Source organism: Dama dama, chromosome 1 (assembly GCF_033118175.1).
Source record: "Dama dama isolate Ldn47 chromosome 1, ASM3311817v1, whole genome shotgun sequence".
NCBI lineage: Eukaryota > Metazoa > Chordata > Mammalia > Artiodactyla > Cervidae > Dama > Dama dama.
Genome location: NC_083681.1, coordinates 41,697,335 through 41,711,388, shown reverse-complemented (window position 1 = coordinate 41,711,388; position 14,054 = coordinate 41,697,335). Strand labels below are relative to the sequence as shown.

The 14,054-nt window shown below is 51.1% G+C and overlaps 1 protein-coding gene across 1 annotated transcript in view; it reads right to left on the bottom strand.

Annotated features, from left to right (window-relative positions):
• The window catches only part of GALNT18 (polypeptide N-acetylgalactosaminyltransferase 18), a 341,618-nt gene that overhangs the window by 14,754 nt on the left and 312,810 nt on the right, over nucleotides 1-14,054 (bottom strand). Inside the window, exon 10 of the mRNA XM_061132121.1 lies at nucleotides 1,444-1,608. Coding sequence (XP_060988104.1) covers nucleotides 1,444-1,608 — 165 coding nt within the window. The remainder of the gene's footprint in view (nucleotides 1-1,443; nucleotides 1,609-14,054) is intronic.

The window sequence follows — 14,054 nt, the reverse complement described above, 5'->3', positions numbered from 1 at the left end:
ACGGATAGGAAGGGGCAGGACCAGAGGCCCCAGTCCCTGGGCACCATTCCCCTTTCACTGAACCCCACACCCTGTGCGGGCCCGGCCTGGACCCTGAGCTGCATCTGACCTGCCCTTAGGTGTGTGCTGTCATTTGTCCCCCTGTGCTGCTCCCCAGCGTCTGTTTTCCTGGGGTCACAAAGTCCTGGTCTGGACTCTCACTCCTGCTCTCCAAGTAGCCCGTGAATCTATGACTTACGTTGAACTTGTCGCTGAGAGTTGACGTTCACCATCCATTTAGGACCCAACTGAGGGTCTCTCTCAGGTCTATCTGGTTCTGCACACCCAGACCACAGGTCAGAGGTGCCCTGTGCCAGAGAACTTGATGTAGCAGGACATCCCTGCCCCCTGTCCACCACTATAGGGGAGGTAACTGGATGTGAGGGCTGGAATCAAGGTCGGGCTGACCAAACACCTCCTTCCTGTGCCCGTCAGCCTCCTCCCAGGGTGGAAGCAGCTTGCTGGGAGTCTTGAGTCAGGCCCTCTGCCTGTACATCTCGTGAGTATAGGCTTTCTGTTTCTGACTTCCCCAGGAGCATCCACCACATGCAGCCCCCAGCAGCCCTGATGCTCTAAAAGAAATCCCTTACCTCCTGTGATGAGCGCTTCCCCTCCACTCCCTGGGAGGTGGATGCTCCTATCTGTGGGCGGAAATGGATCCTAACTTAGTGGATTCCCTAGGGGCTGGAGGCCTCTGGGCCAAGGCAGGGGTTTTCTTCAAAGCTGGGTCATCATGGGCTGTCTCCAGCTGGCACCCAGCTCCTGGGGTATCATTTTATAACTGGGCCATTGCAGAGCAGGAAGATTAATACAGTCCTCAGAATTGATGGAGGCTTAATAACGGAATGCTTCATGATCACTGGTGTGCAGACTGCCCTTCATAAACTGGTCCCCAGACACTGCCCTTTGAGGAAACCTCATTCCCCACAGAATGAGGAGGAAGGCAGAGTGGCTCACAGATCACAGATGACCCAGCACTGTCTGTACCTGCGATACTGGGGCTGCACTTGTCAGAAGTGGCTTATGCAGAAGAAATGTGAGTTTTAGAGTCAGAGGCTCAGAGTTCAAATCCAAGCCCTGCCCCCTCACTATGTGACATCAGGCAGGGGACTCCCACCTCTGAGCCTGTTTCCTTATATCTAAAAGGTGAATAAAATAACACTGAAGCAACAACAATGACAACAATAATAATAAACTCCCTCAGAGCCAGTATCAGGAGTCAATGAGCTAACCAATTCCAGCCACCACCTCCCCCCGCCCACCCCCCCTGCCCCGCACATAGTAGGTGCTCATCAAATCCTGAGACTTGGCGCCTCTCCTCTCCTCCTCCATCCCTCCCGTCCCTCCCCGGCCTGGCCCCTCCCTTGTTTCTCTTGATGTTGCTCCTTCGGGTGGGGCTGCTACCTGAGAGAACTGCCAGTGGAGCTTCATCCTCTTGGCTTTGGCATAGCTGCACTCGACGAGCCGCGGCCGGCTGTTGACGTCCACCAGGCAGCGGTTGTCGTCGTCGTCCACCGTGGGGCTCAAGATGCCCACGTGGATCTGCTGGCTGCTCGTGTAGTACACGTTCTGGGGACCGGGGGTGGGGAGAACGAGATCAAAGGTTAACAGCCAGAGAGATGGGGAAGGTCTGCGGGGCATCTCCTAGGGCAGCCAGCCAAGAGAGCACAATCCAGTGACCTTCAAATAATCGTCCATTGCAACGGACAAGAGACCCTTTTACGTTATGATTCAGTACAGTGCCTGGGTCCAGAGGTATAACTGATAGAAAATTATCAAGAAATCAAACTTAGCTTCACTATATGCAGCGTACTCAATTTTCTATACTTTTTCATTGAAAAACAGTGGTCATAACCTTTTAAATGGATTTCACCACCCACAGTTTAAAAAACACTGCTTGAATCCATTATTTGCAAGCTTGCTGACTTCTTCCCTCCATAAATAATTTTGTGTAAAATGCTGCACTTGACCAGCAGTTAAGGAGCAAAAGACCTGGGCCACATTTTAGGGAGCTCAGAGTTCTGTGGGAGGGACGATATGTAATAGGCACTTTCCATCCATCCTAAGACTGTATAGAGCAGTTGGCCCCTTTAGGGCCAGGTGGCAAATAAATATGTGGGGCTTTGCAGCATGCTGGGAGGTCTCCCAACCACCACCAGGTTCGGTGGTTCTCTAGGAGTCAGAAGATTCAGCATATAGTTGCCCTCACAGCTATGATTTATTCTAGGGGAAAAGATATAAATCAAATCAGCAAAGGGAAAGGCGTGTGGGCAAAGCCTGGAGGAAACCAGGTGTCAGCTCCCAAGGGTCCTTCCACAGCAGTCACAGAAGATGCCCCGGAGTCCCCAGCAAGGAGCTGAGATAATGCTTGTGAAGGGCTATCTACCAGAGAAACTCTTAGAGACTCAGCACCCAGGCTTTTTACTGGAGGCTGGTCACACAGGCAGCCTCCACCTGGTACATACCCATCCCAGACTTCCAGCAGGAAGGCAGGTGTTCAGCATAAACCATATTAGTTGTATAATCAGTTTGGGCACAGTGAGCTGCTCTTACCATCTGTGGGAGTGGTGGGAACCTTCCTGCAATCCAAGCTCCCAGATGCCAGTTAAGGGCCAACCATGTAAGTGGGCCTTTCAAAGGAGAGCAGTCACGCTGCTGTTTTAACCATTTTTTGCACAAAGGGCCAAATGGTCTGGAAAATCAGCTCTGTGATTGTAGTGCAAACACTGCCATGGGCAATACAAATGAATGACTTTATTTACAGAGATTGGGGCTGACTCTGGTCTAGCAGAAAGCCATAGGACCTTGGCCTTCAGTTTTCAGTCACTTCCCCCAACCTTAGGCAGTGGTTCCCTACAAGAACAGTCATAGGGTTTGTGAGCTCTCGTCCTGTATCACCAAAGAAATTTAGCACCCCAACCTATGATTAGGTCGCATGGCCAAATCAAGAAACCATACTTCTCTGCTTTAGGTTAGAATTCAGGGTAGGCCCTCTTGTTATCTTGATCTATTAAAAAAAACTCTCACTGGTAAATGTTTTTGACTAATTTCAAATGGTAAAAGGAAGTATTTCTTGTGTTAGTTAAAGAAGGTGATTCTCAAGGACTTTTAAAACCGGGTGCAGAGCATGAAAGGGACTATGTGGGGAGAAGGGCAGTGCAGATGAGGAGAGCAAATAAGGAGTGGCCCTTCAGGGCCATATTATTCCTGAACTTCGCCATCCAGGGAAGGGGTGGAGAGGCAGTCATCCTTAAGACGTTAAAAAGAGCCTCAGGCCAGTGGGTCAGCTAAGGTCCCAGCAGGAAACAGGTGGCACGCTCAGCTAGGGGAATCCAAGGAGGGTAAATACACGCAGGGTTCTCAGTGGTGTGGTTCTAGGGGAAGGGAGCACAGGGATGGTTTCGTTCCTTGGGACAGTAACATGGAGCTGTTACCATCACCAGGCTCAAAGGGATGAGAGGAGAGAGCAGGTACCAGAATGTGTAAAAATTACATGGAGAGACTTGTGAGAAGGGTCCAGGGAGGGAGAGGTTTGGGGTGATGGTGAGTGGTGGTTAATAACCACCCCAACATCACTCTCCCTTCCCCAGTCCATTCCTCTGCTGGGTTGGCCCATTGGAAGAACCCAGCTGGAAGTCAGAAAACCCATGGAAACTTCTGTAAAGTCCGCCTTGCAGGGCAGAACAGAAAGGATGGAGAGACAGATTGCAGACATTCATTACAGCTGGATTTGCTCTCCAAGGAAGTTTTATGAATCTATGGAAATGGACATCAAAACTACCAAGGTGACTGATTCTTCCCTTAAAAGAGGTAAAGGGTGACCAAAGTTCTAAGCAGAGGCCAAACGTAGAATGCTTGTCTTCAATGTAGAAATGTGACTAGAACACAGAGGCAAGGAGGCCCCAGTCAACACCTAAACTGGGTAAGAGATGGGCTTCTCATCAGAATCCTGAGACCATCCATCAGGTGGCCTTGGTTTCCAGTTCACCATCAGGGAAAGATGATGACCTGCTGTGGCTTCTAGTTTATTGGCATTGAGGGAGAATTTGATGACTGGTAGAATTTAGAAAATTAAATTAGATGCAGGTAGGAATCTCATCCATCAATCCAATCATCAAACAACAAGTAATCTCTAAGTTGGTTCCTGAGGGTCCAGAGTTGAGAAAGCCATGGTTCCCTGTCCTGGATGATCCAACAGTCAAGCTGGGGAAAGTAACATATCAGGAAATAGTGGTCCTAAACACACTGATATGGGAACTGTCCCCACTTCCTCCATCTCTTAGCCCAACTCTTGCTATGTTGAAAATCAATATAAAAACTCACTACCTCCAGAAAGACTTCCCTCAATGTGCAAAAGCATGAGCCTGCTACCAGAGCCTCTCTGCAAAGACGCACAGCTATATATATGCTTTTGGGTTGAACCCACCATACCCTCTCCTCAGGACAGTGCAGATTAGTCACACAGTAAGTCAGGACCCAAATTTCCTGAAGCTCTGGGGTGTGGGCTGCCAGATAGGGACATCCAGGAAGGCAGTTACTGCCACTTCTTCCTTCGTCCCTGTCACCAGGACTTGGCTCTCATTTCTAGGGCGGGCTCCACAGACACAAGCAGCCGCCCAGGTAATAGCTGAAACCAGTTTTATCCACTTAGCTGCTCTGAAGTGCTTGGGGGAGATGCTCAGAGAGTCCTGTGTGCACTTACTTACTATCTGGTACAGCTGTCATCAGAGCTGTTTATTACTTCAGAGTCTGGGAAAATCATAATAAGGACAGTTGTTTATTATTAAAAAAGCAAGCAACAAAGTGCATCTTGAGTGGGGTAACCACCAACCGGTCAGATCACAGGGCAATTTAGCAAAGAAGGTTCTGTTAAGCTGTCACTTGACACCTCAAAAGCCCAACCAGCAGTGGACTGAATCAATAAATGGCCTGAACACAGAAGAGGGAAACAGTTTTTTATAAGACACCACACATTTAGTGCCTGTAGATCCAGGAGGCCCAGCTGTGCTTCTGAGCAACGGGGAAACTGGAGATTTAATAGGAGATGACTTAGAATTGTGATTCCCAGTGGGGGGCACTTTTGCCAGCCAGAGGATATTTGGCATTGTCTGGGGACATCTTTGGTTGCCATGATGGGGGCAGGAAAGGCTGCGACTGGCCTCTAGCGGGTAGAGGTCACGATGCTGCTCAGCACCCTACGATGCACAGGGCAGCCCCCACAGCAAAGAACTAGCCAGTCTCTAGTGTCAAGGGCTGCTATGCTTTATCCCAGTGAATCCTAGTAACAACTTCATGAGGCAGGTGTTACCATCACCCCCACCTTGTGGATGAGGAAACTGAGGGACAGAGAAATTAAGAACTTGTCCAAAGTCACACAGTAGCTGAAATCTAAACCAAGGCAGCTTGATGCCAAAGCCGTGCCTGTAACCTCTCATCTTACTCACCTCCCTCCCTCCTTCCAGTCACTCCAGCTCCAGTGACCAGGCTGGAGGGGGAGAGGCCAGCTTGGAAGCTTCCACCGTGATCCTGTGAGCAAAGGGTGGGGTGGGGTGGTCCTGGATCAGGGAGCAGCCGCCGGCTGGAGAATCCTTGACCAAAAGGACTAGAATACAAGGTGCTAACCAAGGGCTAAGACGGCAACAGCCCTCCCGTGACTCACATCAGAGGTGGAGGCCGAGCTGTTACCCTGTCTATGGATGATTTATGACTCCCCCTGCCTCCCGGGGCACAGATACGCACCCCTGACCCCCCAGCGCCTCCTCAGCCACAAACGACTGCTTCAGCTCACTGTCCTCTCAGCCTACGCAGCTCAGCAGGGCTACAGACCCAGTCTGATGCTGAAAGAGAAAAATCACCAGCGAGGGAAAAGGACAGACATGTGGTATGTCGGGTCTCACGCCAGGGGTGTCTTCCTGTCCCTCAGGCTGGGGTCAGGAGTCAGGACCCACAGCTGAGCTGGCCGGCCAGCCAGGGAGCCTGTAGTGACCCTCGGAGCACACTCCTGCCTTCAGAGCCACGGAGGCAAGGCTAGGCAAAGCACCCCAGGGCGAGAGGTTCCCCTTGCTCTGTCACCTCATCTCCCAGACACATCTCCCGCCCCGCAGGATGTGGCTGGGCCCCTGCCAGCTGCGCTCAGCATCCCTTCTCTCCCTGGCAGGCTCGGAGGCGGGACCTGCCTCTGTCAGACTGAGGGGCAGCCTCACGGTATAAAACGTCACCTCTCTGGGAGTAGAAACACTTCAGGAAGGGAAGAGTGAGAAGAAAACAAACGTGTATACCTGTACCATGCCAGGTACCGTCCACACCTGAGGTCACCTTTGGCTGTAGGGGTGAAGAAACAGGCTAAGAGAGATCTGAAGACCCTGCCAGCTGCACAGGCGGATGGCTCTCCTCCTGCCTTGATGAGGGGGAGATTCCCCGGGAAGGCTGAGGCCCTGGGAGTTCAGGGCCTTCCTCCCCCTCCCCAGGCCCAGCCGCCCATAGGGGCCTCCCATCCGCCTGGCTGGAGCTGGGGTGCTATCTCCCCCACAGCCCCGAACCCTCAGCTCAGGCAGGAGAGCGAGGATCCCTGAGGGCCCTCCTGAAGTCACCCCTCGGAACCAGCAAGGGAACTGCCAGGTCATTTCCACCAGATCATTCACACTGAGTCCTGGGACTCCAAGAAAGGGTCTCAGGGGCCCCTGAAAGCACTCGGGTCTGGGAGGACGGCCCACTTGGCGGGGGGCGGGGGGGGGGGCTTCTAGGACCCCTCTCCCAGCCCAACCTGGGCTTGCGTTCTTTCTTCAACTTTCACATAACATTTTCCTTGAACAAAAGGTTATGAAGAATTTATCAAAAAAGTTTGAAAACCACTGATGTCAACCATGAGACCTTCATTTAGGAGAAGGTCATTAATGCCCAGTAAACCTTCATCAGCTTAAACCCCACCAACTAGAATTTGTGAACGCAGGATGACTAGCTTTAACTTCCTGTCTCCAACCTCCTCCAGGCCGCTAGTCCCTTGCATTCTTTAATAGGGTCAATTTACACACGTTCCAATCATTCAGTCCCCTTTTCTGTCCAGATTCCCGTACCTGCATTGGCATACCTTAGCCTCTATGGAAAGGCTGCAGTCCTCACAGGAAATCATGGGATGGGCAGGGGAAGGGGTGGGGATGGTGGGAGAGGGTCTCCTAGCAAATCAGGAACATGGAGCAAAATGGGGTTGGGTGGATAACTTAATAATACATTTTCAAGGTACAACAGCAGTACTGGTTCTCTTGCAAACAATGGCATGTGGATTTTGAGACTCTGTTTCTTCCATTAAGCAATGTTTCCTTGGCAACACTGCTGGCCTATTGAGTAAGTGCCCTTGAAAAATGAGGTATCTTAGAGACAGAGACTTTCTCTCACCAGGAGATGGGGCGGCAGTGGTAGTATTTGGCTAAAACATTCCTTGGCCTGGAGAGGGGTGCAGGGGAGAGGCAGATGGGGACACTCTTGACCAGAAGCTCTAGAACAGGGAGAAAACAACTCTTTCAGAGTGCTTTCATGGGAAAAGTAACCCAAGGTGAAGTGGGGTCTTTGTGGACATTTCTTAGGATACTTGGAGGGGATCTGTACCCTGGAGGACTGTGGTGGCCCAGCTCCATGCAGGGGTGGAGGTCACCCCAGGGGAGTGATACTCCAAGGGTTGAAAATTACACTAATTGGGTGACCACAGGGTATCAGAATGGGGGTGTTGACAAAGACCATCGAAGGGTGAGCCAACCTGGGGGCTGGAGGGTGGGTCTCCTGTAGAAAGGGGTGAGCTCTGGGAGAGGAGAAAGATCTGTGAGCAAATGAAATGGGGGAGGATAGAGAAATGAAGAGGACACAGTTGTTCCTAAATGCAATCAAGCTCAGGGGTGTTCTGCATATCAGAATCACCTGCAGAGCTTTAAAAACTATAAACCACAGTCTTAGGGGTGGGGCCCAGGTGATTCCAGTGAGCATCCAAGGTGGAAAACTAGGTGTATCGAGGGGATGATGGCAGCCTAGGGAGGAAATGTAGGGCCAGCACCTACAACCAGCTGGCTTCCCAGCCTCCCTCTCATCGTGGGGGGTCAGTGGGATCTGTCTGCAGGGCATTGTTTGGAGGACTCAGAGGTTAGGATGCACCGTGTTTAGGACAACAGTTCTCAAAGTGTGGTCCCAGCACCAGACAGGAACTTGTTAGACATGTAAATTTCTAAGCCCAATCCCAGGCATGTTGAATCAGAAACTCTGAAGGTAGGATTCAGGAATCTGTGTTTTCACAAGTCCTCCAGTGAAGTCTGATATAAGTGAACATTTGAGGACTGCTGGTCTAGGAAAAGGGTGGTCTGGTGGGCTTACAAGTCAAGAGGGCCAGGGTCTTCACTCAGCATCCCCATCCTCACTGACTAGCTGGGAGCCACTCTGAGCCTCAGTTTCCTGACTGTAGAATACAGCTGTGAGGATGACAATCCTGATCGATCCCCTCATCTGGCCACAGGGACTGTGGGGCAGGAACAGGCAGCCAGGAATAAAGGGAGAGAAGAGATCTGAGGGTCCCACTGCCCTGCCTCAATGCCCCTCATGTCTGGGGTCCCCTCCTGAGTCTGCCCAGCCAGTAAACCTGTTGTAAGGATTCACAGAAACAACAGGCAGTGTGTGGGCACATTGGCTGGTTGGGGCAGAGGGAGAAGGAACAGAGCCTTGCTTTCTTAAATTTCAGTTTCGAGTGGTGACTGTGACGTTTGCAGTTTGTACTAGAAATGGCCTTTATCCTCTTTATCAAGAGAGCTGCTGGCCCTGCTGCAGGCAGGACGGGCTGATTTAAGGGCTTGGTTACTGGTCATTAACCCGTCGACACAGAGGTTACCACGATGAGAGCCGCAGGGCACTGATGCTAAATCAGGAACGGAGGGGACTCATTTCCAAAATGATCTTATGTTCACTAACCACAGGACCAGTTATATTTAAGGAATGGAAACATTAATAAACATTCTGCTTTGGTAACAGTGAAGGCGTGTACATGTGGAAAGCAAGGTCCCTTGCTCAGGAGCCCCCTTTCTGCCCCTGCCCTCCTGAGTCCAGGAGGCAGCGGGTGGTGAGGCTACGCACCCGAACCCCCCAGCTTTGTAACTGGCACTCAGCCCCTCGACAGCAATCCATCTAGTTTAAGTCAGCAAATACTCCTCCGTGCTCTCTACGGTGTGGGCCTGTGCCAGGCAGACAGGGGGCAGGTAGGGCCTCCCTCCAGAGCTCTCAGACTGGAGGGGAGTCAGCCATGCTGAACAGGCCAGCCAGAGTAGCCCCCTGGCCAAGCTTAGCGCAGACTAGGAGCAGACCAAAGCGCTCTAGAACTTGGGGCCAGAGCTGGAGTGACGAACCCTACTGGGGGCTGGTCAGTGAGTGATGAGCTCTGAGAACAGCCCAGGAAGACAGCATGCGTGCATGCTCAGTCACTTCAGTCGTGTCTGACTCTTCGCGATCAGATGGACTGTAGCCTGCCAGGCTCCTCTGTCCATGGGATTCTCCAGGCAAGACTCCCCGGATAGAGTTGCCATGCCCTCCTCTAGGGGATCTTCCAACCCAGGGATTGAGTCTCCTGTATCTCCTGCATTGCAGGAGAATTCTTTACTGCTGAGCTACCAGGGAAGGCCAGGAAGACAGCAGTTTGCCCAGATAACTGACGGGGACAGGGACCTCTGGCAGAGGGAATGGGATACACAAAATCACCGGGGCCACTGTTGCACTGCCATCTGGGGAAAGAGAGTGCCTCTGGGGGCGGGGAGGTGAGTCTGGGGAAGCAGCTTGGGGTCTGCAGTGCTTGGACAGTGTCCTGCTGGCCACAGGGAGCTGTGACTTCAGATTAACCAGCCCTCTGCTTGTCAGCACATCTGAGGGATCCTCAGAGAAGTCAAAGACATTTAAGGGGCCTGGCAGTGAGCTGAGGTTAGAGGTGACTCAGGCTGCTGGGCAGCAGTATCTGGGAGAGCCTGATGGTGGGCTGGCAGGGCAGCCAGGAGAAGAGAAGAGCTTTGGACTGAGGGGTGGTCTCTGAACATAAGACTGAATAGAAAAGGCTAAGTCAGGCCCAACTTCTGCCTCCCACTGTGCACCTGACCCCCTGGAGGAGGGCATGGCAACCCACTCCAGTATCCTTGTCTGGAGAATCCCATGGACAGAGGAGCCTGGCGGGCTCCTACAGTCCACAGGGTCACAAAGAGTCAGACATGATTGAGTGACTTAGCACACATGCAGCACATGCCCGAGCAGCTGGGGAAGCAGTCACGGGCACTGTTGCCGGGCTCAGAAAGCCTGCCTTTGATTCCCAGCTGTCTGTGTTTTTCATGTTTCATCCCAGGCTTTGTGCCCGAAGCACAGGTGTCAACTCTGTACCACCGTCTGTGAGGGTGTGTGCAGCCCAGACAGTCCCAGCAGCAACCCTAATCCCCTGCCTTGCACCATCTACCCTCCCTGGGTCTGCTGGGGTCTCCTGGCTAGGAGTGTGTCCCAGTGAGCCCCTCAGGAGAGAGCAGAGTGACAGGGGTCACCCTGGGGTTCCTGCATGGAAACCCGTGAGAAACCAGAGACAAACCAGAAAAGAAGGCTGCCGGATTCCTGATGCTGAGAGTCTCATTCATTTTCTTATAACAGCAACTTGCTCACCCTGGCCATACGGGGAGGCCTGATCCACAGGCTGGCCAAGCAGAGCACCCCATTGCCTTGGTCCAGGGTTGGTTCCAGAACGGGCATATGACCCAGTCTGGGCCAATAAAAACCCCCCTGGTTTTACTGTTTGTGGGGTCAAGCTGGAAGGCTCTGTTGCCTTTTTTCTTCAAGTAAGTCACAGAAGCCCTTTCCTCTTTGACTATAGGAGAGAGTAAGTTTACACATAACGGAAATCAGAGTCAAAGTGGTAAGAGAAGAAGAGAGAGAGGAAGGGAGGGAGAAAGTTAGGTAAATGCCATTCAAGCCTGTGGATCCAGCCCTGCCTGAAGCCAGGGCAGACATTAATTTTGTCAGTTACATTAGGTGATAAAATCTGTTTTGCATTTAAGTTGACTTGAGTTGAGTTTCTGTCACTTGGAACCAAGAATCTCAACTAATACAGAAGATACAGGAGACCTTTCCAGAATACCAAAGGGAATGAGGCAAAAGGTTCATGAAGTCATATAGCCCAGTAGTCCTTGGCACAGGGTGAATGCAGATATCATGCATGTATAATATTTATTCATTCTTATATTTATTATAAGAATTTTTTCAAATAAAGTACTGAAGTTTTGAATGTCTGCTTTCTTTTTTTATTTTTTTTAGACAAGGAAATCTCTCACTCATCTGCATGCCAGTATGCTTTCTTCAGGGACTGAGAAGCTAGTGAGGCTAGAGGGTCACATGACCCTAGTAAACCCCCGGGAGTGGGCTGAGTGTCTGAACATTATTCATCATGTGGGTGTGAGTGGAGAATTTGAGAGCTGCAGAGGGAGCCCAAGCTTAGGGAAATAAGATCAGCACTGGTCCAGGATAAGACAAAGAACAGGTGCCCTGGAACCGGGTTTGATGGCTAAGCCCATCGTTTTCTGCAGTCTCCAGGGTCTGTCTCGAGGGAGCGGTGCCTGCCAACTGCCCCAGCCTGGGCCTTAGCCCCACACCCAGTTCTGCTCCTGCCACCCCTCCCTTATCCTTCCTGCAGAGTCTCTGTCTGCACCCCACACCTGCACAGGTGCCTGCCTGAACACCTCTGTCCAGCAGAAGCCCACGGATGGAGGCTGCAGATGAAGGCTACTTCAGGCAGAAGCATACTGCCGAGGGACAGATCAACAGCGCCATCCATAGCGGTGGCCAGTGAGGAGGGTCAGGGTCTGGTGGCTGCAGACTGCGCTTGTCACAGAGAGGAAGGATGGCAAGGATGGGTGCTGCTGTCCGAACCAGGCAAGGAGGGCAGACCCAGCGACTGGTGCCGGCAGCTGCGAAGAGGTAGGACTGAGCCTGTGATGTCTAACAATGAACCATCTCCTCCAAGAATGGCTTTGACCAGGGTTAGGCCCCCAGCAGTCTGTATTCTGTGACACTGCCACCTGCCCATTGGGGAAAATAGAGCTGTTAAGGGGTTGAGAAGCCTCCCTCCTCCCAGGAATTTAAATCATGAAATGGAGACACAGAGATGAGGCAGTACGATAGCTATTAATAAGACACATTTAGGAGAACTCCCTAGAGAAGATCTGTGAACTTGTACTGCTGAGGGCTGCCCCATTTCTGCCTTTCCCCAGGCAACCCTCCTTTTGAGTCTGTAAATGAATCATGGCTGGGTTTCTGTAACAGCTCCCACCCTTTGTGTTTAGCTTAAGCGAACCGTGTTTGTTTCAGTTCTTGTTGATGATTGTTACTCCTTTCTATCAAGTCCAGTTGTCCAAGTAAAAACACTTGTCTGTTGTTCATCTGCACTTTCTCCTTCTTCAAGAAAACGCACACACCTGCTATCTGCCTGCTGGTCCCTTATAGGTCCTTATTCTGGAAGGTGCTTTTCAAAACCCTTTAAAGCTGTGTCTGGTCATCTACCACCTGCTCCATCTACGCTTTGACAAACAGCTAAGATGGAGCACATCACATGCACTGAGAAAAACACGCCCTGGCATTCCTCTTTTCAAAACACAATGTCTGCCAACTCTGCATCCGCCTGTGGCAGTTAATGCCGGCTCCTTAGCGCCTCTAACAGATTGACTCACTGCCCTGTCCTGCCCCGCTGTGCCTCCCTCCAGACTGAGCTCTGATATGCCCCTTCATCATTAGTGTCAGACTTGGCCACGTGTCTTTAACCAATGGAACGTGAGTGGGAGTGACGCGTGTCATTTCTAGTCAGGAGCTTTAAGAGCAATCGTCTCATCTGCCATGTCTCCTTTTGCTTTCTGTCACTGGACTGGTAGTGTCCCAGAGCAGGGCTGCTCCGCTGGTCCCAGACAAAGACGAGGTGACATAGAGCTGGAGCTGAACCCTGATGACCATGTAGCGTGAGCAAGGGCTAAGTACTTTTTGTTGTAAGACCTTGAGATTTGGGGGTCATCAGCCTAAGCTGAATGATTAAGAAACTGATTCTAGATAAGGAGTACTGCCAAACCCTAAAATGTGAGATACTGACTTTGAAGCCACAAGGCGGGTGGTGAGGAACCACCCCCGGGGACGTAAAGACGGTGACCTCTTTTATGCAGTGGTGAAATAGTTGACTAAACTGTTGCCTGCCATGAGCCGGTAGACAAAACGTGGCAAGTGAGCTTGTGCTTTTGATGAAGAGCACGCCTTTGTTACTGTCGGCTGCTTGTGACAAGCACTGCAAAAGGAAGATAAGGTCAAGAAAGACTTGGACATGTAGCATGATAAAGAAATGTTTGTTATTGTAAGGCACTGGGATTTCGAGGTCATCTGTTACTGGAGCATAGCGAAGCCTGAACCGGCTGACACACCTATTTTGTTATGCTCCCTCAGCAAACAATCACACACAGATAGAATCACAAAGAGCGATGCGTGAGCTTAAAGACAAGTGAAAGGGATTTGCAAAATATATACCAAGAGGACTTGCTCCAGCAGGGAAGGGAAAGGAGAAGGATTCAAGAAAGACTGAGTCCGGACGCTTGTTCCCAGTCTTCATCGTTCATTGGCTGCGTGACTGTAGACAACTGACTTGGCCATTCTTTCTTTTGATTTACTCATCTGTGAAAGCAGGAGATAATAATAGTACCCCTGGCATGCTGATGGGGGACTACCTTGTACTAGCTAATGTTAGCCATTAGTAATGCTCCAGTAACACCGGTCTCTCCCAATCAGATTCCAAGATCCCTGAGGCCTGGGACCGTGCTTGTCTTGCTCACTATTGTATCTCTCTTATCCAACCCAGAGTTTGATTTGTAACATACACTTAAAACATATTAGTTGACTAGATGAATCAGTTACTAAACTATTCCAGGGACACTGAACTCCAGCTCAGACATCCATCCAGGCTCGATCCCTGATGCTGGTTTCACGTTCCTTACTCT